At 34.1% G+C, this 27,725-nt stretch overlaps 1 protein-coding gene across 2 annotated transcripts in view; it reads right to left on the bottom strand.

Annotated features, from left to right (window-relative positions):
• The window catches only part of DGKB (diacylglycerol kinase beta), a 597,575-nt gene that overhangs the window by 334,863 nt on the left and 234,987 nt on the right, over positions 1–27,725 (bottom strand). For both annotated transcript variants that reach the window (XM_045827955.1, XM_045827954.1), the window contains exons 18-20: positions 19,827–19,912; positions 17,214–17,303; positions 9,732–9,892 (exon numbers count right to left, since the gene is read on the bottom strand). In XM_045827955.1, the coding sequence (XP_045683911.1) occupies positions 9,732–9,892; positions 17,214–17,303; positions 19,827–19,912 (337 nt within the window). The remainder of the gene's footprint in view (positions 1–9,731; positions 9,893–17,213; positions 17,304–19,826; positions 19,913–27,725) is intronic.

Raw genomic sequence — 27,725 nt, 5'->3', positions numbered from 1 at the left:
ACTCCATTATTTGTATTGAAAATGTCTTCATTGACTTTTAACTGTTAGAGTTTGAACATAGTTTTTTAAAAAATTAAAGACTGTGGAAAGTAATTAAAATCTTATTTTTCTTTATGGGTTCTAGGTTTCCTGTTTGCCCCTGACAGGTTTCCCTTACCTAAGCAACACATTTCTACATTTTTTCTAATGTCTTATAATTGGATTACTTCATTTTGCATTTTAATCTATTTTCAAATGGGTGAATGAAAATATAAATTTTTATTCAAACAAGTAACCAATTCTGTCACCTAATTTATCATGTACTTTGTCCTCACCCAATGTTTTTAAAATCTAGCAAATGTTAAATTTGCTGGCAGTACCTTTTGGTCTAATTTTATCATCAGGTCTATCAATCTATTTTTGTGCCACCATATTTTAGTTACCATGACATGGTAGCATTTTGTACATGGCAAGGGAATTGACCATTATAGGATGTTACTTACTTCAAAAAATTATAAAGGCATGTTTGTTCAAATGTAAATTAGCATTTATCAAAACAACTACCAGTAATTCTATTAAAATTCTCAATAGAAATGGGCTAAATGTACAAATTAATTTGAGGAGACTTGTTCTTTTAATACTATTAAATAATCAATATAGAAACATGAAATGACTTACTCATATCTTATAACATTGCACAAAATTTTATTTCATCCATATAGGCTCTGAGTGTATTTTTATTAAACATAAACCTTGGTATTTATAGTTTTCTGATATTGTTAACTAAATTATATTCATGTCAACATTTAACTGGTAATTTTATAAATTAAAATTAAAAGTGACAGGGCCATATTTGCCATTATATGTTGATTTAATAGTTCTATTTTTAGTTTATATGTGATCATATCACTTTCATATAATAATCTTATAGCATTTAAATGTTTATATGACTTATTAAAATTTTTATTTTTAAATTACCTCACTCTTTTAAAAGTATTAATGGAGGTAGTGATATGAAAACCCCTGTATCCTCATTTTATTTGAAATGTCTCTAGTATGCCAGTATTATTCTGATGTTAACCACTGATTTGATATTTCAAATGTTTTACGTATTTTTAATTTTTTAATTATAAAAATGGAAAACCTATTTTTTTCTTTAAATCAAAGGATTATGCTAATATTGACCCATTTTGGTGTTCTTAAAATATACTCTATTTTGTTGATAGATTTGAGTCCTTAAATGCAGTGAAACCTCAGTTCTTGAACTTAGTTTGTTCTGGTGAACTGTTCAAGAAGCCATGTGTTTGAAAACCAGTCTCCTTCGCTGCCTGAGAGCCGTGTTACTGATCAGACAAGTATCAGTACAGAAGGGTTGGTTGTAGGGCAGAGAATTGAGACTAGAAATTTTGTTAGACAACCAAGACATCTTTTCTATGAACAACTTGGTTAAAAAACTGAATCATTCAAGAACCAAGACATTGAAGAACCAAGGTTTCACGATATATTATTTGAATTTACTTGCTAATTTTATTGCTTGCACCTGTTCATTTACATTCACATGTGTATTTTCTTTGTTGGGTTATGCTTATGAGGTATTGTTACTGAGGTTTCCAGCTATGTAAAATGAATGGAAAAATCTTCCATTTTAATCTATATACTGTAATAATTTTTAAAATGAAAATTATGCTGATAAAAATAATTTCAGCGACAACCATTTTAGTAGTTCTATTCCCATAATTTACTTTTTCTTCTTTGGCTATATGCTAAGAATATGGTTTCTCAAACTGTCATTCTGTAACAGCAATGCTGGGATCACCTGGGAGCCTGTTGGGATGCTAAATCTTTAGCTTCCGTCTCAAACTACAGAAGTAGAAAGCTTGGCTATGAGCATCACCAATCTGCTGTTTAACAAGACCTTCAGGTAATTGTGACACATGGCATAAGTTTGAGAACTACAAGCTTTCTCTTGGGCAAATTTCAGATATATATATTTGAATAAAAACATATTCCATTTATTCTACATGATAAAGTTTATTAGCATAATGATGTAAATGATGAACTCATAATTATTTAAATATTTTCCAAAGCTGTGGTTATATCTTCAAACTTACAACCTGTGTATTTATTTCTGTTATAAAATATTCTTGGAAAGTGATGTCAGCAAGATGATGGAATCGGAGTTTTCAGCCATAATCCCTGTCAACAGAACATGGGTTTTGACAACCACTCACCCATGACAGTATCTTTATGGGAGACAGAGTCCAGCAGAGAAGTCCCAGCGTATGGTAGGAGCAACAAAAAATATCCGAGGAAACCACTGAAGAGGGTAAGAGGTCACTTTCATTCTGCATGCAGCACCCCTTCCCCAAGGTGGCACAGCTCAGTGCCAAGAGACCCTTTCAGCCAGAGATTTCTGCAACGCAAGGGAATGAGAGTATATTGAGTACGGTATTAGCTTCTCAAGCCTTGCAGGACGTGCCAAAGAGGCACTTTCTTTCTAATCTCGGCGAGAATACTGTGGGTGGCTTCCAAACAGCTGAAAGGTTCAGGAGAGACTGGGAGCAGCTGGGTGAGGCAGGGACTCTCAGCCCTAAAGGTTTGGTACTCTATGAAAGGGGGTGCATCCTACATACCATGCCACCGACTGCATCAGGAGGGCCACCGACAAGCTGCTTGGGACGCCTCAACTAGGACCCTGACCCAACTGGCCCAAGAGGTCCCCCATCACAGCAGGCTCCTGCTACATGCCCCTGTGCGTGCCATTGTGCATTCCCTCCTGAGTAGGCACAAAACCCTTGGCTGACAGCTTGTGCACTCGTGCAGCCGCAGGCTCACCTCTGCAGGGTTGGAGGTAGGCACACAAATTTAAGCATTTCAGGCACTGCCTGGGCAAAACACTCAGGAGAGGATCAACACCCAGCCTGGCTTTGCAGGATCTAGAGAAGGAATACAGTCTGAACAATTACTTCTCCATACTCCCTTCCCTACACAAACACCTCCCCCACCCCGCAAAAGGAAACCAAGGGCGTAGAATGGGCACATCTACAGAAACATTCTGAGAGAACCTCAGAGTTCTACCAAAGGCAGTCACTGAAGCCTGGAGGAGGTGAGAGCTGCTTCAGGTGCATTCCAACTGTGGCTTTCGACGGGGCCCTGTAATCTGGCTCCCGTCTGCCTTAGCAACGGTCTGGGAGTGGTCCTACCTGCTAAGGCCCAGAGGGAGACATGCTCATCCTACCCTTGCAGGAGGTCTGCTGATGTCCAGACTGTGGATACTGAAGCAGCCTTGAAACAGGTCCAGCACCTCTCAACTACTGTTGTGTAGTCAACCTGCACATTTGTATTTCCACGTTTTGAGGTTTACACTTACCTAGAATCATTTGTATTGTTTCGCACACTGTTTAGACAGCTTTTAGTCGATATTATAGTTACATAACTTAATTGCATATATAAATGGAGAACTATTATTGCAAAAATAGTCTTTGTGTTATATGTAAATAAATAATATTTGAGAATATTTAATATAAATGCTGTATTTAGAATTTGCTATAGAAATACTATAGAATCTGCTATAGAATTACATATTTTTTGTTATAGAATTAAATGGAATGGAGATCATAAAAGTATTTTTTAAAGTATTGTAAAAAAGAATTTTATACTTGGGTTGTTTACAAGTTTCTTTTGAGCTTTTATTCCACTTAAAAGAACCTAAAAATGGAAATCAGAGATGGCTTATTATAAAACGTGATTTACACTAGACTTTGTAGAAGCCTAGTCAGTGACCCACATGCCTAGAAATGGTATTAGCTGGGCCTAAATGCAAAGGTTGGCCAATTCCGTTTTAGTTATAGGTTTTAAGATAAAATAAAATAGTCAAAGTTGTATGCATGATATATTATGACAGATGTTTTATCTTCAATTAATGTCCAACTATCACATCTAATAGAAGGGCTCCTACTACACATAAATTGGACTACTGCATTTCTTCACTATAATCACTGATTCAGTCAATTGCCTCTTAGAAAACAAGCACCACACCTTGGCTTCCCAGACTCTTTAAGACATGGCAGCAGCCACCTGAACATCTGCCTTTTTGTCATTCGCTCCCACCTTCTCTCTTTATGTTCCACACACTGACCCAGCAAGTCTTTGAACACGCCAAGCTTTTTTCCACCTCGAGCCTTGTACCTGCTGGGTATGTTCTCTCCATCCCTTTTGCATCCAGCTCACTTATGTGTATTTCCTGGATGTTTTTCTTAAATGCATCTTCTTTACATGGGCCATTCCTGACTACGAGAACTAAAGCTGTTGTTTCTTATTCTAGCTCATGGTAACTTTTCTTTTCTCTCACATAGTTTATCATAATTTTCAAAAAATTTGTATTTGTGCCTGTTGTTAATGCTTCTCTCCCACAAAACTCCAAGTTCTAATAAAAAGGTATCTCCTCAAAGAGTTCAGTTTTTTTTTGTTTATTAAATGAATGAATAATCAACTGTAGGAGACCATTCTGTGTGGCATGGGCCCAACTCCCAGTGGAAAGCAAGGTCCAATGCACAGGACCCATGCACATGGATAGGTTCTCCCATGGGGAATCGGGCCTGCAATGTATCTAGGCCACTTTGAGACTTGCTTTTGCTAAAACTCCCTCACCCTGAATTGAGGCAACAAACATTTACTGCAAAGTAACTTCCTAAAATCCATGCTAAACCTTCCAGTGATGAGTGTAAATGGTTCAACCACTTTTCCCTTTGCATTTGCAGATATCCTTCTTCTGTGATGTGATTAGCAGCATCCTGTGCTTTGTTTTCTGTAAAAGGTAACCACCTAAAGCAAACCTGTGCATACTAAATGAGGACCATACAATGTGTCCAGAAAGACAATAAAACCTCATCGAAGCAAGGGCCAAGGCTTTTTCTCCTCTTGAGAGTAAAGCCATGCTGTCCCTTTTCCTCCACAGGACTCAGTAGTCTTGTGTGAACTTCTCATATCTCAGCCACAATGTGGCAGACCCCACGAGCCGGGGTCCGAATCAATCAAATATTAAGAAAAATGTAGTGGTATATGTGATGGTGATGCAGTGGCTAGACAGTTTTCTTCCTGGGATTTTTGAGATTATAGCTATTTTAAAGTTCAAAATCAGAATGAAAGGCAACACACAGCAGTCTATAAAATTAATTTCTAAGGTCCTGCTGTTCAGGCACTTTTGACAATTCTCTCACCTCACTATAATGCAGACTGAGTGACCACACAGGCTTCTCCTACACTGTTCCCTCACGGGCCTCAAACACTGTGTGCCGTACACGGCAGCTGCTCAGTAAATACACTTTTACTGAAGGACTGCCACTGGATAAGAGAATCTATTTGCAGAGTTAATTGTGATTCCAGGATCATTTCTACTTGTGACTAAAATTGAAAAAAAAAGTATTATAAAGAAGGAGTTATCAAAAACTTGCTAGTTATTTACCAATTTTTCTTTCCTTCCTGGGAAGATAGAATTCCTTTCCCAGCCAATTGATTAAGATATGACCAATAGCCTATATGTTCACTTATTTAAAAAAAACACACCCTAATATTCCACTCTCTTTTTGTCACCTGATTGTGAATAGAGGGGCTTCTATGTATCTAGAGGAGGGTGGGGCCACAAATATGGGAAGGGCAATAGTTGAAATAATAAAAACTCTACTGATAGCATCAAACTTTGAGAATATATTTTAAGAAGGTGGTAATGGGTTCCTAGAGATCACTTCGGGTGCAATCTATGTGCCATGTTAAGCTTTCTCATGCTGCTGACAGCAAAAAGTTGAAATGTTCTCGTTCTTTCAGTGCCCCAACTCCACTACTTCTTATATATCCAGAAATATTTTGATAGAGATGATTCATTTTATTTCATTGTTTTTTGGATTCACTGAGCATGGCAAAGAAAGATAAGTCGCTGATTTGAAGATAGCCTTGCTGAGTGACAGACAAAGCTTGGAATTTCTGTCAAATCTGTCACTCTGATTGTGCCCTTTAGTGTTGAACCTTTGTGGCTGAGACACAGGTGACAATTTCAGAGATATATGCTCTTCTCTCTTAATACCCCTACTTCCCAGGTTACTCCTATACTGAGTTTCTTTCTTTTTTTTTTTATTATTCAATCACATTTGTCTCATTTTCCCACCATTACTCTCCCCTGCCCTACCCACCCCCATCTCCCACTTTTGATCCTCCCACCTCCATTGCCTTTGTCCATGGGTCCTTTCAATATGTGTCTCCCTCCTTCTCCACTGGTAGCATTCTAATTTGGTAAAATGATTTTCCTTCTTTTCCTTTCATAAAATCAACTGATCTATTTTAGTATATATTTTTTGGAGTAGGTTTTTCCAGTTTGTCACAAAAGTCATCTCTAATCTTGATTAATTATAGATTAAGTGTATAAATTAATTTGCATATTGTAGTAAACTATCCCACTTAAAATTAGAAAATGTCTCCATCTATTCTAATATTTTATGTCTCTGTAGAAAATTTTAACATTTCCTATATGTAGGTCTTGTACATTGTTTTATTTTTCCTATATACTTTTAATTTTTGTTTTTTAAATAAATTTCTTATTATTGATATGATTGAGTAGTATTGAATATCTAAGTTCATTTTATATTTCTCAGCTTTGCTACACTTCCACATTTAGTCCTCATATGTTTTTAGTTAAGATATTACTTTTTTATGTTTATGGGGTTTTTGTTTTTCACTGTTTATCATTTATTTGCAATTCTCTGTGCAATATTTTTATAAAATTAATTTTGTAAAACATCGGATTAACTCTTTTCAGTAAGCCAGTTTTTGGTGTCACTGCCATTCTCAATTTTGTTGCTATTCTTTCCTGTATTTCCTGTTTTATTTTTATTATAGCTTTTCTTCACATTTCTTTGGGGTTTTGCTGTTTCTCTTTTTCAGTATGTTGACTTTTCCATTTAATATCTGTCCATTGATGTCAGGGATTCCCAGCCTCAGCACTATTGACATCTTGAGCTGTATAATTCTTTCTCATGTGCTGGGGGCTTATTCCATGAACAAGAATTATTTAGTAGCTCCCTACCCTCTACTCATTAATTGCCAGTAGTGATCCCCTCTTTGTATGATAATCAAATGTGTGACTTCTACATATTGCCAAATACCTCTTGTGGCGAGGGAGAACTTAATCTGATTTTGAGGATCATAACAGAAATTTGGAAATTAACTGAAGTCATATAATAAATTACTCAGTGAAATTGACTTGATTTAGAGGGGGAGCAAAAAACATTCCATATGACCCAGAGAGTGATCTAAAACAGTAATGATCCCTGCAGAAAATGAACAAGGAAGATTAATGTCAGAGCTCACCTGTGTTTACAAAACTGATTAGTGCAAGCAATTAACCAGCCAACTAGCCAGAAATTTAGTAGGAGATCTTAGAATGAGACAGCCGTAACAGGCTTTGATAAATTTCCTCATATCCTTGGTTATATAAAAGACCATATGCATGTATAGCAGCATAAATGTTCAGGAAAGATGAAAGAGGGCCCTTGTTATTTACATATCTTTGACTAAATAAGAGGACTTGCAAATGAACAGAAGAGACGAAAGAAGGGCCCGCAGATGTTAGAAACTGAATCGGGTCAATAACTGTCTGAAGATTGTATGTGCTTCCCAATGACCACACAGATCCAAGGGCCAAGTGACAAAGACTTACTGGCTCTAGGTTTGCAGACACCTGGTCAATCATGCATAAACAGGGCTGATCCCTAGGAAGCCAGGATTAACATAAAAACAAAAATTAAACAACAACAGAACACACACAAATGAGGCATCTACATCCATACATCACAAGGAAGAAAAGGTTCTAGGTGAGTAGTGCAAGCAAGACACAATACAAACACAGGAACAACTACAGCCTCAATGGGAGGATCCCAATCCAGAGTTGCATGATACCTCATAGAACATAAAACCTCTAGTTTCCAAAAATAATTGTCAGACATGCAGAGGAACAGCGAAGTGTGGCATGACCTTTGGAAAGAACAAACAATGTCACTGAAGGATTGCAGATGCTACCAAATCTCTGATGGTCTCCAGGTACTGGACTTGCCAGACAAAGACCAAAAGAACTAAAGTAACCCAAGTTTAAAAATAAAGGAAAGCATAACAATGACTCCTCAAATAGAAAATATACCCTAAAGATAGAGACATTATTTAAAAAGTCAAAAGAAAATGCTGGACTTAAAAAAGTATAATAACCCAAACAAAGCATTCACTGAAAGGACTCAAATAGTGGCATTATTCATAATATCCAGAGTGGAAACATTTTAAATACTCATCAACTGGTAAGTGGATAAACCATATGTGACATATCTATTCAATGGGATAGTGCTCAGCAATAAAAAGGAATTCATATTGGCAAACCTCAGAAATATAAAGCGAAAGATTCCATATGTCAAAGTCAATACACTATATATTTTTCTGTATAAAATATCCATATAAGGCAAATCTTAGAGGAAGAAAGAACGGTTATTACTTCGAGCTGGGAAAAGGAACCAGAATTTACTATAAATAAGCATAAAAATTCTTGTTTTAATGATAAAAATGCTCTAAATTGGATAGATTTATTAAAAATAAAAGGTTTACTTAAAATGAATGAATTAGGTTCTAAATTATATGCCAATAATGCTGTTAATATATTTTTATATTGATATCAAGTATAAATAGTAGGACTTTTATGGATCAAGTGCATTACATTCTCACAAATAGTAAGAATCTTTACAGCATTAGTAATGATTGTATATTTAGCCTGTATTAATCCTTATTAGAGGCTTTTAAAATGTATAATCGCATTATTTATAACTATGAGAAAGAAAATAATAAGCATTGTGATACAGATAAATGATGGGCAGCCAGAATAAAAATATTTGCTAAAGTACTCCTACCTAAGTAGCTTCAATCCTATGTTCAGAAACTCAGCCAATGCTTTTTCCAGTCTCCTAGTGGTGTGTGTGTGTGTGCATGCATGTGCCTGCATATGACATAAGGTAGTACTGAGTGGCTGGCATATTAAATGGAATGGAATGCTATAAGCAATATAAATTTTAGACTTTATAATTGTTCCATACATATAAAAGCATATACACATATGCATATATATACACATATACACATACATATGTATACATATATATGTATATATAATCACTTTTACATTCCTTCAAGATTAAAATTTAAATAGCCAAATGAAATTTTACTTCCAGTGTAAGATTTTTAAGAAATCTTTTAAGTTAGCCTTTTAACTTACTAAACACTTGGGAACAATAGCAACATATTTTTTAAACTTGGACTTAACCATAAATTTAAACATAATGTCTCTAGTAGGTTATGATGCTACTATTATATATATCTGAAATTAAGGTGAAATTTCATGCACTGTTTTCACATTTTCACTAATGTAGGACTTTAGCTTCTACTCTAACACTTGTAACTAAACCCTTATTATAAATAATTCTATTCTACATTTTAGTAACACATATGATCAAACCAATTGTAAAAATTATAGTTTTCTTTAACACATGAAACTTTATTGCTGTACTCTAACTTTAAATAAAGTCATAAGCTTTATTATTGCCCATTAGAGGAGGGGTTTTGCTGACACTAGCATAAAATAAATTATTTATAATTGGTCAATCTTATAGTGTACAGACAGTGATTATCCAGGACTGGTTAAAAAAAGAACATTTAGTGGAAAATCTTACCACGCCAATGGAAAAGTAATTATTGATGATGCTGTAAGGCACTGGGTCTCCCTTCTCATCTTTATCGTTGGGGATGACTTCAAACATCCACCTGTCCAACATGATTTCAGTGCTGTTTTCAATGTCTTTTAGGATTTTCATCAGATTTTCACCTTCATAACCTAATTAAAAAAAAACAACATTATCTTGAGAAAAAATTCACAGGCTGTATTTATGTGTTTGATCTTCCATTTGAGTATGTATCATTCTTCAGTTAAGTAATGCATTTTTAAAGCAATTCTAATATAAGTAAAATCAATTGTAATCTTATTTTACTGAGACCGGTATTTTATTTTTAGCTCTAATTTGCAGCTCATATTTCTCTCCTGTGGTGCAACTTTTCAGTGCAGCCAACTGCCAAGTGAACATCTCCACTGAATACCCCCAGAAAACGTTAATATCAACATATTCAAAATAAAATTAACTATCTCCTTCCATACCTTTTTCCTGTGAACTCTGTCTCAGAAAAACAACAGCCTCCACCCAGGTGCTGAGGTAAGTAACCTGGAAGCATTCTAGATTAGTGTCTTTCCGTAGCTACCTCATCCTCACCCTTTCCTCCTAGTTAGACGCAACTACTTTCAATTTAAATAGCAAGTCCTTCTCTTTTAAACTTGGTGCCACATTTGTGCCACATTGTCTCTTATTCTACATACCCAGGATAGCCCCTTTCTTTCGGCTGGCTTGCTTCAATTCCCTCTGCGATTTGATTCTTCATAGCACTTAATTCAGGAAGACATTCTCTCAAAATAATGGATTCTGTGCAGTGTCACCAAAGTTTTCAACACCAGCCCTACCTGAGGACACTGTATAGTTATTTGCATCTTTCTGACTACAAAAATTTTTTACCAGGTGTGCCCCACAGTAAATGCTCAGTAAATCCACTTTTTAATGAATGTACTACAGATAGTCAACATGGCCTGAAAAGATATTTTTCAAATCCTGTATCTTCTATTGAAAGTATCTATAGGTATACAAAATTATAGCTTAAACTTTAGCCTAATCCTGGAAGTGCTACTTTCTTAATCACGTGCTTTTAATGCCCTGCAATAGTTCTCTTTAAAACTTAGGTTTGCTGTGAGAATTAAGTGAGAAAAAAGTAAGAAAGTACATAAAATGTCTTAGTACATGAGGTATAAGAATAGAAGGGTCTCAACAATATAAGAATACTAATGATGCTAATATCAGAATTTCAAATATTGTACTAAGTTAAATAACATTTCTATAATTCTTCACATACAGATAGAAATTCTTGAGATTATGTTTTGAGTTGGAACAATATTTTCATCAATTTTTTTCTGTGTCAAACTTTGCTTTTCATTTTAATAATTTTTTGCTGAGCAAGTAAATGCCAGAGGCTACGTATGACTCCTCATTAGATGTGCTAGCACTTATAACATTGGGAAAACTAACTGTGTTAAAAGAAAACATAACAAGCAATGTAATACGCCAAAATTCTCTAATGATGAATAAATCAGATTATTTATAGCATAATTCAAAAACTATGAACCCACATAATAATATGAATATAATTGTAGTCAATGGAAAAACATTGAACTGTTTAAACCATGAGACAATGATAACTAAAGTTACTTATATTTCGGATGTTTCTTTTTTAAGTACATTTTATTGATTATGCTATTATAGTTGTCCCATTTTTTCTCCCCTTTATTGCCCCTCCACCCTGTACCACTTTTCCTCCAGCATTATCTCCACCTTAGTTCATGTCCATGGATCATACATGTACATTCTTTGGCTTCTCCATTTCCTATATTATTCTTAGCCTCCCTTGTCAATTTTGTACCTACTAATTATGCTTCTTACTCCCTGTACCTTCCCCACTGATAACCCTCCATGTGATATCCATTTCTGTGATCCTGTTCCTGTTCTAGTTGTTTGCTTAGTTTGTTTTTGTTTTTTCGGTTCAGTTGTTGATAGTTGTAAGTCATTGTCATTTTAGTGTTCACAGTTTGGATCTTCTTTTTCTTAGATAAGAGCCTTTAACATTTCATATAATAAGGACTTGGTGATGATGAACTACTTTAACTTATCTGTGAAATAATTTATTTGCCCTTCCATTCTAAATGGTAGCTTTGCTAGATAGAGTAATCTAGGTTGTAAGTCCTTGTCTTTCATGACTTTAAGTACTTTTTTCCAGCCCCTTCTTGCCTGCAGTGTTTCTATTGAGAAATCAGCTGACAGTCTTATGAAAACTCCTTTGTAACCAGCTGTCTCCTTTTCTCTTGCTGCTTTAGGATTCTCTCCTTGTCTTTCATCTTTGGCATTTTAATTATGATGTGTTTTGGTGTGTTCATCCTTGGATCCAACTTCTTTGGGACCCTCTGAGATGCTCAAACTTGCATGTCTAGTTGCTTCGCCAGATTGGGGAAGTTTTCCTTCTTTATTTTTTCAAAAGTTTTCAATTTCTTGCTCTTCCTCTTCTCCTTCTGGAACCCCTATAACTCACATGTTGGAACATTCAAAGTTGTTCCAGAGGTTCCTAAGCCTCTCTTCATTTTTTTGAATTCTTGTTTCTTCATTGTATTCCAGTTGAATATTTATTTCTTCATTCTGAGCAAATCACTGATTTGAGTCCCGGTTTCCTTCCTTTCACTGTTGGTTCTCTGTATATTTTTCCTTATTTCACTTTGCATAGCTATCACTTCTTCCTTTATTTTGCACTTGTACTCGATCACTCCTGTGAGCTTCATGACTACCAGTGTTTTGAACTCTGCATCTGATAGGTTGGCTATCTCCTTGTGCTTAGTTTTTTTCCTGGAGTTTTCATCTGTTCTTTCATTTGGGCCATATTTATTTGTCTTGGCTCAACCCTCTTTCCTTTGTTGTGGCACTATATGTGGGGGAGGGGTCAGAGAAGGAACAGTGTCATTTGCTCAGCTCTCACCCTGCTCTCAGTCGCTTCCTTTGCTACCCACAAGTGATATGGGCTGATTCCTAGTTGGATGGGTTTGGGTATTTTCTAGGAATGCATGGGTCCCTTCAATGAACTCTCCTGTGAGACTGGGAGTATCTCCTGCTAAGGCCACCCCCACAGGTTTTTACAGACAGAGGTTTTGAGGCTTTACTTCCCCATCCTGGAACCCTGAGTTGCTGGGTTAGTCTCACTCCCCAGTTGCTCCTCCCAGTTTATCTGCACATGAATGTGGGACCAACTAGTCCTCTAGCCACTGCCTTGCCATGCATCCTCGCTGACCTGGGTCCTGTCTCCATCCCTCCAACCAGGATGGACACATGTTTCTTCTTTAACTCCTTGGTTGTCAGACTTCTATACAGTTTTATTTTCTGGCAGTTCTGTTTGTTTCTTGTTTTTATATTGGTTGTCTTCCTTTTGGTTGTGTGATGAAGCAAAGCATATCTACCTGTGCTTCCATCTTGTTTGGAAGTCTCTCAGATGTTTCTTAATAGTTCAACATTTATTCTCTTATTCTTTTATTTTTAAACAGAACAAATAATAGCCTTCCAAATAAATTATGTATATACATATGTATTTCCTATTGAATTAAATAATAACCAGTTAAATATATTCATCTATTTCCTAAACTCTACTTTTTTGAAAATATGTATGATAGTTTTCAGATATAATTTTTTATATATATAAACATAGTACAGTATAATACACTATAAAAGTACAGTACAATATACACTATAAATATATATACACATGTACACAAACACAGCAGAAATATGAGTAAATAATAATGATTTAAATCAAATATTGATTTTGTCTTTGGGCGCATTTCAGGTTAATTACAACAAGGTTCAACACAACATCAGAAAAATGTGTGAACCGTAACTGACCAGTAGGGACTATATTAGAAATGGATTGAGTGAAAATTAATTACCAAAGCTAGATTCTACTAGGGTCACTCAACTTAAAATCCTTAAGTTGAGTTCTCAATGTGTTTAAGGCTATATTAGTTCTCAATGTGTTTAAGGCTATATATGAAAAATGCTAGCATGAATTCAGCCTTGTAGGTAAGTAAAAATGTTAAAAGATAGGCAGTAAATAAACCTATTTTGAGAAATAGATCTATACTTCCGAAGTAATTCACAAGGGTGAGCAATTTCAAACTGTAGTCCCCAATTTAACATATATCTACACCCTACTTTTTTATATTAATCTATGCCTGAGCTTGTTAAATAATGATCCATAACTAAAAATAGGACTCCTGAACTCAAAAAGAGCATATTTAAAAAAAAAGACAAACTCACTAACTATGCAAATGAACACTTATTTCCAGAAAAGAATAATGTTATTTTGCTTCTCTTATTTTTTATTTAAAGCCTATAATCACTCTAGGCTAAGAAATAAAATGAAATCATAATTAATATTTATTTTCTACTTAATAATATGTTATAATAATGCCTGAATCTATCTCAAAAGTCAGAGAAATTTTTCCAAATAAAAATCATGTACAGAAAAGCAAAAACAAGTATTTGTAAGTGTGATCCATCTAAAACTCTCTCTTGCCCCCTTACTCTTTACAAAATGATGTTTGCAATAATATTCAAATTTTTATTGGACTAATTATTGCCATAAAAATTGCAAAGGGAAAGTAAATTGCATATTTTTTCAAATGCCATAGAACGTCCTATGTTCTTACAAGTATTACATTTCCAAAAATGTTAAATATATTCTTGTAAAAAAGTTTCAAGTCAATATATTCCATTGACCCTAAGAGAATCAAATGTTTATTGGATGAATAATGTACCTTTCTCTTCTAAATGTTAAGCCTAATAATAACTACATCAAATAATAAGTACAGACACAGGTCAAATTAAATAGTGTAGTGTAAGAACCTGGGAACCAGGTACTGTTATTTCCTTCAAATTCTGATGAGAAATCTGAAGCACAATTGTTAAGCAACTTGCTCTATTACACCTCTGGCAAGAAAAAATCTTTCTTTCATGCATGTTTTTTTTTTAATTAGTAAACTCTAGCCAACAGCATTTCCATTTCCCTATTTGCTCAATTTGGCAACTTTCAGCCCTTTTTACTACCTCATTTTCCCTGGAGCTCCTGTTTAACCCACTAGCAAGTTCTATCAATCCATCCTGAAAATGTGATTGGGGTTTGTCTACTTGTCCCTTCTGCATTACCACCACCCCAGTCCAGTCTTTATATTCTTTAATTCTGATAACTATACATTTTTCATTTGGAAAACCATAATTCTCCACATTTTCTTAGCAGTTAATTTTACATCCTCTAATTAATCTACGTTTGAAAACAAATATGATTGCATCACACTGCTTTTGCTACCCTTTCAAAGTTTTGCTTTGTGCTTCAGATTCAATCGGATAAAATCCTTATCATAACTACCAAGCCCCTGCATTATCTGCCTCGTGATTATCTCCTTGGTCTCATACTAATCACGCCTTTCAGTCCATACCTATCAACCCCTCCATGACAGCCTTGAGGGTCCCATCAGCTTTCATTTGGACCTTTCAATGCGAAGCTGTTTCTCCCTCATTCTGTGTTCAATCCAGCTGAAATGTTACTTCATCAGAGAGGCCTTCCAGACAACCAGCAAAAAAGTTTCCCGCGTGTTTTTTCTCTAAAAATACACTCTGTTTGGTTCTGTCCTAGCCTTGACCTTATTTTGTAACTATACATTTCATTGTTCATTGATTTATGCCTGTGTGCTCAAAGGGTAGGAGCCACTTCTTTATCTTCTCACTCTGTATCTAGCACCTAGAGCAGTGCCAATACACACATGCTAGGAAACCACAGAAAGATCATCTTTAAACCACACTTTGACATATACTACAGTTCATGAGTCTTTGGCCACTGATAATATATTTTTATAATTTTATTTTATTGTTGTTCAAGTACAATTGTCTGCATTTACCTGCCACCACTCCTCCACTGATAATATCTTTAAAAGAGTTTTATAAGAAAAACACTTACATATAAAAATGGAACTTATATATCAATTTTGAGACTTAAGCCATTTATTAGTTTGGAACCAAAAGTGAAATTAATATTTTTTAAATATAAAAAATGTTTTGCAGAAAAATATGACCAGAAGCCATATGCATGCTTTGTTTCCTTTTAATCAATATACATATGTAAGCACTGGCAGAATACAATCACCTCATAAGCAATGGTTCATTCTAGCTATCTGTCATCTATTTATCTTTAGGTTCTATGAGATTTACTTTAATATTTTATAATATTATTTTACTAAATTATATCCATAATGAAAGTGACAAATAAATCATAAGCAAAGCATTTACTTTAGTCCCCAACTCTGTCTGTCTGTCATGTATAAATATACATATTCACAACTTAGATTTCCCCGTCTGGCCAGACACTCATGTAATGATTCTCAAAGTGTATTATAAATCAGTTACTGAGTTTGTTCAAAAAGAAAATCACCTGCCCAGGTCTCGACCCCAGAAATTTCTATTCAGCATATTGGAGGTGAGGACAGGTCACTATATTTTTAACAAGATCCCCAGGGGCTTCTGATTCACAGTGTCTTAGTAGACACTTTTCAAACATCTCTAGGTGAGGTTAGCTGCTAAAAATATTTATGATCCAATTCTTCCGGCTTTAGCAAAATCTAGTTTACTTTGGTTCCTTCAGTTAGGTACAGCCTATTAATGATGCTTCAAAATACTTTAAGACCTCATCTTGAAATGTTCTCCCCTTACACTACTCCATACACACTATTTCACTTTGATATCCTTGAATACGTCAAGTGGCTACCTCTCTCCAGTTCTGTGAACTTGATGTTTCCTTTCACAATAAAGTCCACTCCTAGGTCTACATGGTTCTGTCATCCCTTCACTACAATTCTCACTGCATCATCTTGTCACTGCAATGATGAGGCCTTTCGTTATGCTGGTTATCTGTGTACTTCTTAGAAGGAAGTCTCATGATTTATACATGATTCAAAGTGCCACTAGAATTTAAGACCATTTTGAAAACAGTCTTTATTTTAGATTCTCAACTCTGTATCCCAAGGGCAGACCACAATGCCTGGTGTAAAATGGGTTTGAAAACATGTGTTCATTCCTGGACAAGTCATTCATTAGCCTTTACATTGTTCCTTAGATTGTTGTTGTAACACACAACTCAGAAATTAAAAATCTGAATGTTACTTTTAGAGTTAATCCATGCCGATCTCACCTCTCATGTGAGAAGCCCCATTATCAGAGAGACCTGGAGGCCTGCCTGCCCCGGGACATCTACAGTTAGTATCGCTTTAAAGCCCAGCACTCACTGTCTAACTCTTGGTCCACCATTTCTTTCTCTAACCCAGATTGTTGTTCAAAATCATATACTGTATATCTGACAGCAATTACATTTGGTAAAATCACATGGTAGTTGTAAATAAATGCTGGATTCATGGAGGGGGTGTGTTCTGTACTGTTTATATTTTACTAAGATTTTCATTGTTGTTAAAGCTGTTTTACCTCCTCCCCATCGCAGGCATCTTGCTAGATCATTACCGGTCCCAAGAGGCAGAATGGCAACTGGAGGGTGCTTGACTACATTAGCCTTTTCTGTGAAATTGAAAAGTAAAACAAAATAAAATTTTGATCATAGATAGAACAATGGTAAAAAAAATAGTTTGGCATGAAATGAAAGCATTCTACTAGACACTTATAAAGAAAAAAGTTATGTTTTATAGGTATACACAATTATAAATTATGATTAATCTCCATGCATCTGTAGCAATTTATAAAATGCAAACAAATAACATTATGGACAAAGTCACAGGAACATTCAAGTCTCATGTGTGAGGAAAGCCTTGTTTGTAACTATGCTAGCCCATTTAAAAATTGTGGTTTAAGCTGGATTTAACTCCACTGAAATAAGTCAGACAGAAAAAAGCAAATACCACATGATTTCACTTATATGTGGAACCTAATGAACAAAATGAATGAAAAAAACAGAAGAAGACTCATAGATACAGAGAACAAACTAAGAGCTGTCAGGGGTGGGGGGGCTTTGGGGAGCTGGCTGAAAAAGTTTAAAGGATTAAGAAGTACAGATTGGCAGTTACAAAATAGTCACAGGGGTGTAAAATACAGCACAGGAAGTATAGTCAATATTGTAGTTGCTACATATGGTGAGAGGCGGATACTAGACCTATCGGGGTGATCACTTCACAAATTATATAAATGTCTAACCACTATGCTGTACACCTAAAACTAATATAAAATAATAATACTTAATGTCAGCCATAACTGACAAATTTAATACAAGATTTCAATCCTTAAAACAATTCTCTGGATATAGGTATACATAACATAGGAATATGCGTACAAGAGCACAACCAAAGTGGTGGATTAGGTTTCTATATAAAGTCCTTTGGCAACATCAACTCTAAATACACTTTACTTTAAGGAATAAAATATATTTTTTAAACAGCTGAATTCTAAAAGCTAGTAAAGTGCAAACAATGTCCTTGCATTGGTTGTTTCCACCCAAGGTGCTCTTTTGTTTCGGAATAAACACCATTTAGCCATGAGATCAAGGTTTTCTTTGAGACCCACCTTCACGTGAAACAGTGCTTTGAGTTCAGAACAGCGAAGCTCTCTGCCACTGTCTGAATCATTATAGGTCTTGAATGAATCTCACAACCACATATTAGTTTATTTTTTCTCTCAGCTGCTCAAAGTCAGTAAGTGTTTGTGTATAAAAATAAAGAGGAAATCAATTATTTAGGGATGGGCCACAGCTGATAGCCAAGGCTTACATTTTTGGGGGTTAAAACAAGTCAATAATATCCTGATGTCTACACTCTGATATCCTCACCAGTCCTCGGATAGTATACAAGCAACTCTTTAATTTTTATACTTATTGAATTCTGGTTTTCTCCTTAAGTAGGACATACTAATGCTATTTACATCCTTTACCGGGAGGCCAGAGAGCACAGTTTTTACTATTTCCTTTTTTTTCAATGTCAGTAGATTAAAGTTAGATGTTTATCTAACGTGTACTAGCAGCTTGTATTTATTTTTAATTTCAATATTTCAACATGTATGAAAAGACAACATTTCTACCTGCATTGATTATATGAAAGTTTGTTTCAATTTGTATAGATAGTAAAGTTTATTTTGAATCAATTCTTCCCTTTTTGTGAAAGGGCCTGTTTTTTTAAAAAATCTAACTAGTTATTCAGTATCTGAAATGAGAAATTAGAAGTGAATATTTGTATTGCATTTATCTCCCCATAAAGGTGAATTTATGATTTATTTTACTGAGCAGTAATCAGTTCTAACAGCTGTCTAGAAAAAAAAACATATTTTTTCTGATTATACCAAGCTTTTCTTGTAATTTGTGTCTATCTTTTTTCCTCAGTCATGTACCTGTTTCGTTAGCTTATAAAAATCAAGCATTTAAAATGTGAACTGAGAAGCAGTGTAAAATGAGATTGAAGTGTGAGTTCCCATCCCAGTTCTGTCAGGTCATAGCTACCAAATTTTGTTCATTTATAACTTCTTCAAGCCTTAATTTCCTTATCTCAAAAATGGGATTATCAAAACTGTATTATAGAGTTGTGAGAATTAGGAGGATTGGGGTAAAAATCTTAGCATAAGGCCTATTAGATAGACCATGATAAATAAAAATTAGCTATAATTATGATAATAATGATCGAGGGAGAGAGATGACATGAATGTAACCATAGGGTCAAGTTCTCAGGTTCCATGCTTATACCAAATAAGCACATAGATCCGACAGACTAGACAGCAAGTTCTAGAATCCTCTTTGGCTCTCTTTCTAAGGCAAAGAAACAAATGGTGCCTGATTTACAAAGAACTCTGAGGGGTTAGTAAATTCCATGAGCAATACACAAGAAAAGAAGGATTCCTGATACTTTAAATCATGCTGTAAATTAAAATTTTTAAATACAGAATAAATGAAACCAGTAAATAGTGTGCAAACATGCTGAATGTCAGTTATGTAATGTCAGTCACTGTAACATCCAAACATATCAATGCATTTATTAATAAATAAAATGTACAGAATGTAACGTTGCCTCTCTCACCCCAGCCATGTAAAATATGTGTCCTCATTACCTATGCAGTCCAAAATCCACCCCACGGTCCCGTCTCCCCCGCAGGCGAGCACTCTGAAGTCAGTGACGTCACGGAAAAAGTTTAACCTGGAAAGTAAGTACACGATTGAGATCTTAAAATTAGGACATTTTTAGTTTAATATTCATTGAATTTCATCTCATAAAAGTATTTTTAGTTTGTGAAAACTGTAAAATCTTAATGATTTTACTGAGAAAATATTAAATTCTGACCGATAATGTAACCCTAAAGGTATTAACATGTCTTAATTTAAACATTTTAGTTATATGTACTCAATTCTATAATACATATTCTTTACTTTTCTTTTATCAACTTGAAAAATTCATAAATTACAGTAATTTTATTGATAGTCTTCCAGATGTGATCTGCAGTTCATCCAAAGTCACATATGCTTGAGTATTTCATTTCATAATTTTTATGAATCAAAATTCTCTTTCAAATAATTATATAAACATGTGATTATTTTATCACTAAATATGTCTTTGAGAGGACTGCCTCCTAATTACTGAGATAAATTGAACAGGGTGCTTTTGTAGCTAACTGTTTCAGTGTTTCCTTCTGCTTTACAATCTGCAAACAGGAGGCAAGTGCCCCGCTGTCTGTTGGCCTGGCCCGCTGTGATTGCCATCCAGGCACACCCAAGACTAGCTGCTGGTCAGCTGTAATCAATGCCCACTGCTGTGGCTGTTCCTGCAGGCAGCGTGCATGTTAATGCAGCCAGCTTTGGGGGAGTCACCAAGGCAAGTAATGCAGGCATTATATACTCATACATGCTTGTTTTCTTGCAGTAAGAGAATTGAAACGGGACATAAGAGTTTGGAATGTAACTCTTTACCTCCTTTACACCAGAGATAACCACTGGAAATTAATATAATAAAATACAATAGAATATAATACAATGCAATACAATACAATACAATACAAAATATAGTATGCAATTATCCAAGGTTTCCCCCATATATTTATATATGAATATTAATGTATACATAAGTTTTCTTATACACTTATTTTTAACATGAATGGAATTATGCTATATATCCTGTTAACTTATTTGTTAAAAATTGTTTCTAAGACCTCTTTCTGTGTCAGCATACAGAGTTGTGTCATGATTTATAGTAAGAGAATGTGTTACATACATTTTATATTCTATGATTTAAATCATTTTTCTTTATTTAGTTTTAAACTATCTCTACTGTTTCACTATTACAAAAAGTAAATACTGTATTTAATATTATTTCCAATACAGTTATATGAAAATGTGCATGTTTTGAAGACTAACCTTCTAAACAGGAAAGGTTCCACTATACCACCATATTACCATTTAAATGGCTCCCATTGTACAAGATGTAAGTGCCCATTTCTTGCAGCATATAAACAACTTTATGACATTTCTTCATTAATGGTGGAAAACAGCATGTGGCTACTATTGTAAAATCACACATCCCTGTTTACTAGAGGGTTGTGTACATTTTTTGTAGGTTTAATAGATGTGTAACCTTCTGTAAAGTTCATCTGCTCATCTATTAAACCTACAAAAAATATTCATATATATTTATCCATTTAGTTCACCTTTTCCATTTAGTTCTCTCGCATTATCTCTCAAACTCTTTACATATTATGAATGATATTTTCACTTAAATAAGAATCAATAGAAAAAACATCTTGTTCAAGTAATACAAATAGTGCATAAATAAAATAGAAATATATAAAAATTCACTGAAACCCAACAGTGTAATAGGAATCGTGAATATTTAGAACATAAAATTTCCACGTATATCTTATGTAATATACTGTGAATATTTAACTTTTGTTAATATGTTGCAGCATTTTCTTCCAGTTCATTACCAATTGCTTTGCTTCTATTATGTGATATATATTATGTATAATATAAACACCTGTATAATGTGTAATATAATCGCCAATTGTGTACTCCAAGGACAGAACATTTCTGAAAACATATTTTCCTCTATGCTCTCTCTAAATTATGGGTTATCATGTGTATGCTATAAACAACATATTGATTACATTTTGCTTTTTTCATTAAGTATTTTATTAAAATCTATTCATGTGGAAGGTGTTCTGTCCATGAGTAGTTTAAATTATTTGATTTCTCTTGCTAAATGTCAGTTATTAAGTGAACTTTAATCCATGACATTTAATCCACACTAATAGACATTTGGAGTGGTTTGTTTTATATTTTTAAAAATATGCCCTGGCTGGCGTAGCTCAGTGGATTGAGCGCGGGCTGGGAACCAAAGTGTTGCAGGTTCAATTCCCAGTCAGGGTACGTGCCTGGGTTGCAGGCCATGACCCTCAGCAACCGCACATTGATGTTTCTCTCTCTCTCTCTTTCTCCCTCCCTTCCCTCTCTAAAAATAAATAAATAAAATATTAAAAAAAATAACTGCATTGTTGGCCGAGTTTTCTAGTGTCGTGGGCAGTGGCTACTTTCACATAGAATTACTTACAACTTTTGCTTCCCAGAGATGCTGTACTGATGCACATGGTCATTAGCCATGTGGTTGAGATCTGGCAGACCCTATACTCTCTGACTTGTAATATTCATTCTCTTCATGAATACTCTCTTCATTCCCTGTGTTTCCTCTTTTGGGAAATTCCTGCTTATGTCTTTTGTCTGTTTTTCTCATCTTTTCTTCTTGTTGATTTGTAAAAATTCTTCATTTATTATTCATTGTAATCCATTTTTGGAAATATTTGCTACATGTTACAAGATTTCTTATGTTTAATTAATATGCATTTTAATGAACATTTAGTTATATTCAAATTTATCAACTTTTGTAAGTAGCTAGCACTTTAGTTTGTTTTGTGTGTAAGAAAACTATTTACTCAAAGGTCAGAAAATATTCATATATACTCTCTTTTAAAACTTCAGTTTTACTTTTAACAGAAATTCTGTGTGGTGGTATGAAGTAGGAAATACAGTACATTATCATATATTAATATAAAAAATATAAAAATAACCATAATCCCTATCTCATGCCATCACATAAAATTATATAATACATATTACATTGTATATGTTATATAAAATACTATATATGTATATATTTTTTACAAAATTTGTGGTATTATGAGGTATGGACCCCTTTATTCTCCTAGCCCCTGCCCTCTGCTCACTTTTTCTTCCTTTTCCTCTCTTGCTTCCTCTTTCTTCCTTCCTTTTTGATGTTGTGCACAAATTTTTAATCCATTTCTTCATTGGTGGATAATTCAACTTCCTACCATGCAAGCTCCATCATGAGTCAAATCGCTATATATAAGTACATTTCTCTTCAGATTGTCTATTCTATTTTATTCATGAATTTGCCCATCTCTGCACAAGTATCACAATCTTACAATTGCTATAGCTACACAGTAAGTCTAATCTTATAGACCATGTAGAATCCAAGATATTATTCCTTCTTTGCTTCTCTATATGAATTTTAAAGTTAACATCATATTCCATAAAATAAAAAGTAAGATCAATCATAATTTTGAGTGCAGGTATATTAAGCCTATAGATTAATTTTTGGAGAAATAACACCTATATAATGTAAATTAAATTCACTTGTTTATGAGTATAGGATTTTTCAATTTATTTAGATATTCTTTAATGATTTTCAATAAAGTTTTTAATTTTTCATATCTAGCTCTTGCATATATTTTATTCAATTTTTTTATTATTTTATAATTTGTGTTAGTATTTTTAAATTATTGATTTTAATGGTTTTGTTGCTTATATATGTGAACATATTTCACTTTTATACCTTCATGTTTTAAACAGACACATTACTCCTACTTTGTCTATTGCCTACATTTTGTTTACAAATTCATTTGGATTTCTATGTAAACTGTGCCATATGCTAATAACAATGGTCCTATCAGTCATCTCTAATTCTTATAATTTTTATTTCTATCCTTGTATTGTTCTGGCTGCAGCCCCAATATATTGCTGAATAGATGTATTTATACAGAACCTCATATCTCATTCCTGAATTTAAATTTAATACTTCCAGAATTTCCCTATTTATGGTGATATTTTTTGTATGGATCTTCTTTTTCTATTCTGAGTGACACATTTTATAAGTTACAAAAGTTCCCTTCCATTCTTGTTATAGTACTTTTTATTATGACTCAATATAAATATTTTTTCTGCATATTTTGAGATGTTGATATGATTGATCACATTTAATCAGTACTGTTATATATTCTACATTATTAAACAATCCTCACAATCCTCTTATGTACTTAAATTGGACATTGTTTATTAATATTGTTTACAGGGAATTGGATTTGGTTTGAAAATTTGTTTAGAAGTTTTGCATCTAATTTCATGAACACAATTGACTCACTATTTTCCTTCCTGATACCATCTCTAATTTTTTATCAAAATTATTATCTCATAAACTGTATTACGGCACATGCCTTCATTTTCTATTTTTGGAAGCATTTGTATAAATTTGAAAATTCCTTAAAATAGTAGCACTTGCATTTAAATGATCCTGGTGAGTCTTTTTGATTTCCTTTTCTTTTAAATAGAAAAGTCTTAAAATAATTGTTTTGATTCCTTTAATAATTATTGAAAAAATCTATTTCCTAATTCTTCCTAAATCAGCTTTTGCCAGCTATATTTCTGCATTGATTTGCCTATCTCCTATGTTTTCAAATATTTTGTCATTGAAGCTTCAAAAATCTTTTTAATATATGTCAATGACATCATAGAGCTCACTGTTTCTGGTGAACAGCTAACCATCCATTTGACTCACCATTGTTCTTCTATAACACGATGATGTTTCATCTCTTACACATAACTGTTTTCTTTAAAAAGTGCCATCCTTGGTTCTTCAGCAGCATCCTACCCCAAACATGAACCCCATGGGATTGTCAATTCATTCTCTGTAAATTGATTGTTAAATGCGTTGAAAAGCTGACCTCTCTAGCTCACCCTCTTAACCCACTCAATCCATGCTGTTTTCCCTGGAGATTCTTTCCTTATTTCATTCAATCACTGAAAAGTAGCCTTGGAAAGTTATTTAATCATCCTGAGGATCAGTTTCCTTTGCTTTAAAATGCAATTAAAGCCTCCTTCATTGGGTTGATTTAAGCCCAATGTACATGTAAAAGATACATGTAAATCAATTACATTGTACCATTCACAGATTACAGGGTGAAGCAAAAGTAGATTTACTGTTATGAATATGCAAGAGTTTTTTCTTGCATTATTATATATGAAGTTTTATATTATTTTCCATAAAAATAACTATAAACCTCCTTTTGCCATATCCTGTACTATTATTTTTTTCTTTATTAAAAGTAGTATATATGTTTTATACGCTGCTACTCCTCCATGTCCCCAACTCCCCCACCCCCAGTGATCTGGCAAAATAGTCACAAAGAGAACTTTCTAAAAAGCACAGCTAGATGGACAGATAGTAAGGAGTTCTCCCACCTCCAATCTGAAACTGCAGCCAGGGAACTACTGAGAGACCTGCTTATGACCTTGGGAACCAAAAGTACACTGGAAAACACCTCTGATTGAGAACAAGCAAATCTGATACTTGGCAAGAGCCAAAATGCTGGGCTACCCATCAGCATTCACTTGCCACTTGTTAAGCTGTAAAGTCCAGCAGATAGAAGGTTCCCACTTTATATAGAATCTTGACAATGGGGAGGAAGGATGAGGGAGTGAGGAGTGTTAGGAAAGATGCCAACTTGACAGGTTCACTTGCAGAATTAGTAAGTATAAACATTTTGCAATGAGGTAATCACACATGGCTCAGGAATTTATTTTTGCTATCTATTTTCATGGAATTTTATTGAAATTAAAACTTAAAATAATTTATGAAAAGAATTAATGATTTTTAAAATTTTTCATTGTTGGTTCTAGAGCATTTACTGTTTATTCAAAATAGCTATAATTGGAAGAGATCCTATGTTAATTCACGGGTTTAGTAGCTCTGTATCAGATGCTTTTTTATTAATATTTTTTCTTTATTTTTTATTGTTGACACTATTACAGATGTCCCTATTTTACCTGCTCTTCCTGCCTTCACCCAGCCCCCCTTCCCTGCCCTCTACCCATCATTACACTGCTGTCTGTGTCTGTGGGTCTGTGTATGTTCTTTGGCTAATCCCTTCCCCTTCTTTCATCCACCCCTCCCCTTCTCCCTCCCTTCTGACAGCTGCCAGTCTATTCCATGTATCTATGCCTTTGTTTCTATTTTGTTCATCAGTTTATTTTGTTCTTAAGATTGCACATATACATGAAATCATCCTAATCACATCTGTTCAACAGGCAACACTACAGTGTACCCTACATAAAAAAAAAAAACAGTGGTGATATTCTAGTGCTTGATATGACAATGTGAATCAAAATATTTCATCTGAGATTCAGAAGCCTACTTTCCACTTTTAATAACTATTGGGATAAAACTGTTATAGAAAATATAGGAAAGCCCTGGCCAGTGTGGCTCAGTTGGTTGGAGCATCACTTTGTAGACCAAAAGGTCGTGGGTTCAATTCCTGCTCAGGGCACATATCTATTTGTGAGTTTAATCCCTGGACTGGGTGCATACAAGAGGGCAAATGATTAACGTCTCTCTCTCTCTCTCTCTCTCTTTCTCTCTCTTTCTTCCCAGCCCCTCTCTCTCTGTCTTTCTCTCCCCATCCCCACCCTTTCCCTTCTCTCTAAAAGCAATGAAGAAAAATGTCCTTGGGTAAGGATAAAAAAAAGAAAAGAAAATGTAGGAAGTCTTTATTTGTGCCTGACAATTGTATTTTTAAAAGCATGACATGAAAACTATTTTAAGAAAGAAGAGAAACTGCAGTACAGATTACATAATCTTGAAAAGTGTCTTCTAATCAGATTTCTTAAACTTCAATATGTAGGAATTTTTTTTGGTCTAATCTCACATTTTGTTATCTTAAGAAAATAAAAAATACTGCCATATATATATATATAGATAGATAGATAGATATAGATAGATATAGATATAAATAATTTGGATGTATTATTTAGAAATGAAATTGAACATATAAAAATAAATACTTATATGGGTATTAAACATTATACATAGTATACAGTATATATTATAAAATTACATTTTCCAATACTTAAATGAAACCATTGTAAGATTCATAAATAATGTTAGTGTAGTAATGCAGATGAATGGTTATTTAATCTTGCATATTTATATTCCTTTGTGTTAAAGAAGCACAAGTTGAAGGATCACAAATGGCTTTATTATATGTCAATAAATATCCTCCTTTTCTTCTTTTTTTTAGAAAAAAAAAGTTTACTGCAAGAGCTTGCCTTATTTAAGCATTCTGGGCCAGAAACATGAATAAGTATCTCTTATTATTCAGCTCAGTTATACTCATACTCACAGTGTACGCTGTTATACATTATTCTCACACTCACAGGTCAGGCGGAGTCACAACTGCCTCACTGAAATCAGGCTGTCTTTTCTGGTTTGTGATATTGTTATCATTTTTGAAACTTTATTTGCACTCTAAAAAACCAATGCTTAATCCTTTCCACTTGTTTCTAATACCCAACTGCATCTGTACATATCCTGGTATCACTGGTGTTATTATAGTTGCTATAGCCAATTTGTAAAAGCTATGCATGAAGCAATTATGAAAAGGCTTTCCTCTGTACTATATAGTATAAAATTGGGAGGGGTTAGATAGCATCTTTTTCTTTGGATATGATAATGTCAGCTTCAGAGTGGTGACTTACCAACTGTTATGTGCCTCCTGCATCATTTCAGCTTAAAATAAAAATAATTATAACCATGTTCTCCCATATCATATTTTCTGTCCTCAATTTTACCAATAAAGCATAAAGTTTAGGAAAACTAAGAAATGTACCTGTTTCAA

Source organism: Phyllostomus hastatus, unplaced genomic scaffold (genome assembly GCF_019186645.2).
Source record: "Phyllostomus hastatus isolate PE091 unplaced genomic scaffold, TTU_PhHast_1.1 phas_scaffold_78, whole genome shotgun sequence".
Lineage (NCBI taxonomy): Eukaryota > Metazoa > Chordata > Mammalia > Chiroptera > Phyllostomidae > Phyllostomus > Phyllostomus hastatus.
This window is presented reverse-complemented; position numbering and strand designations above follow the sequence as displayed.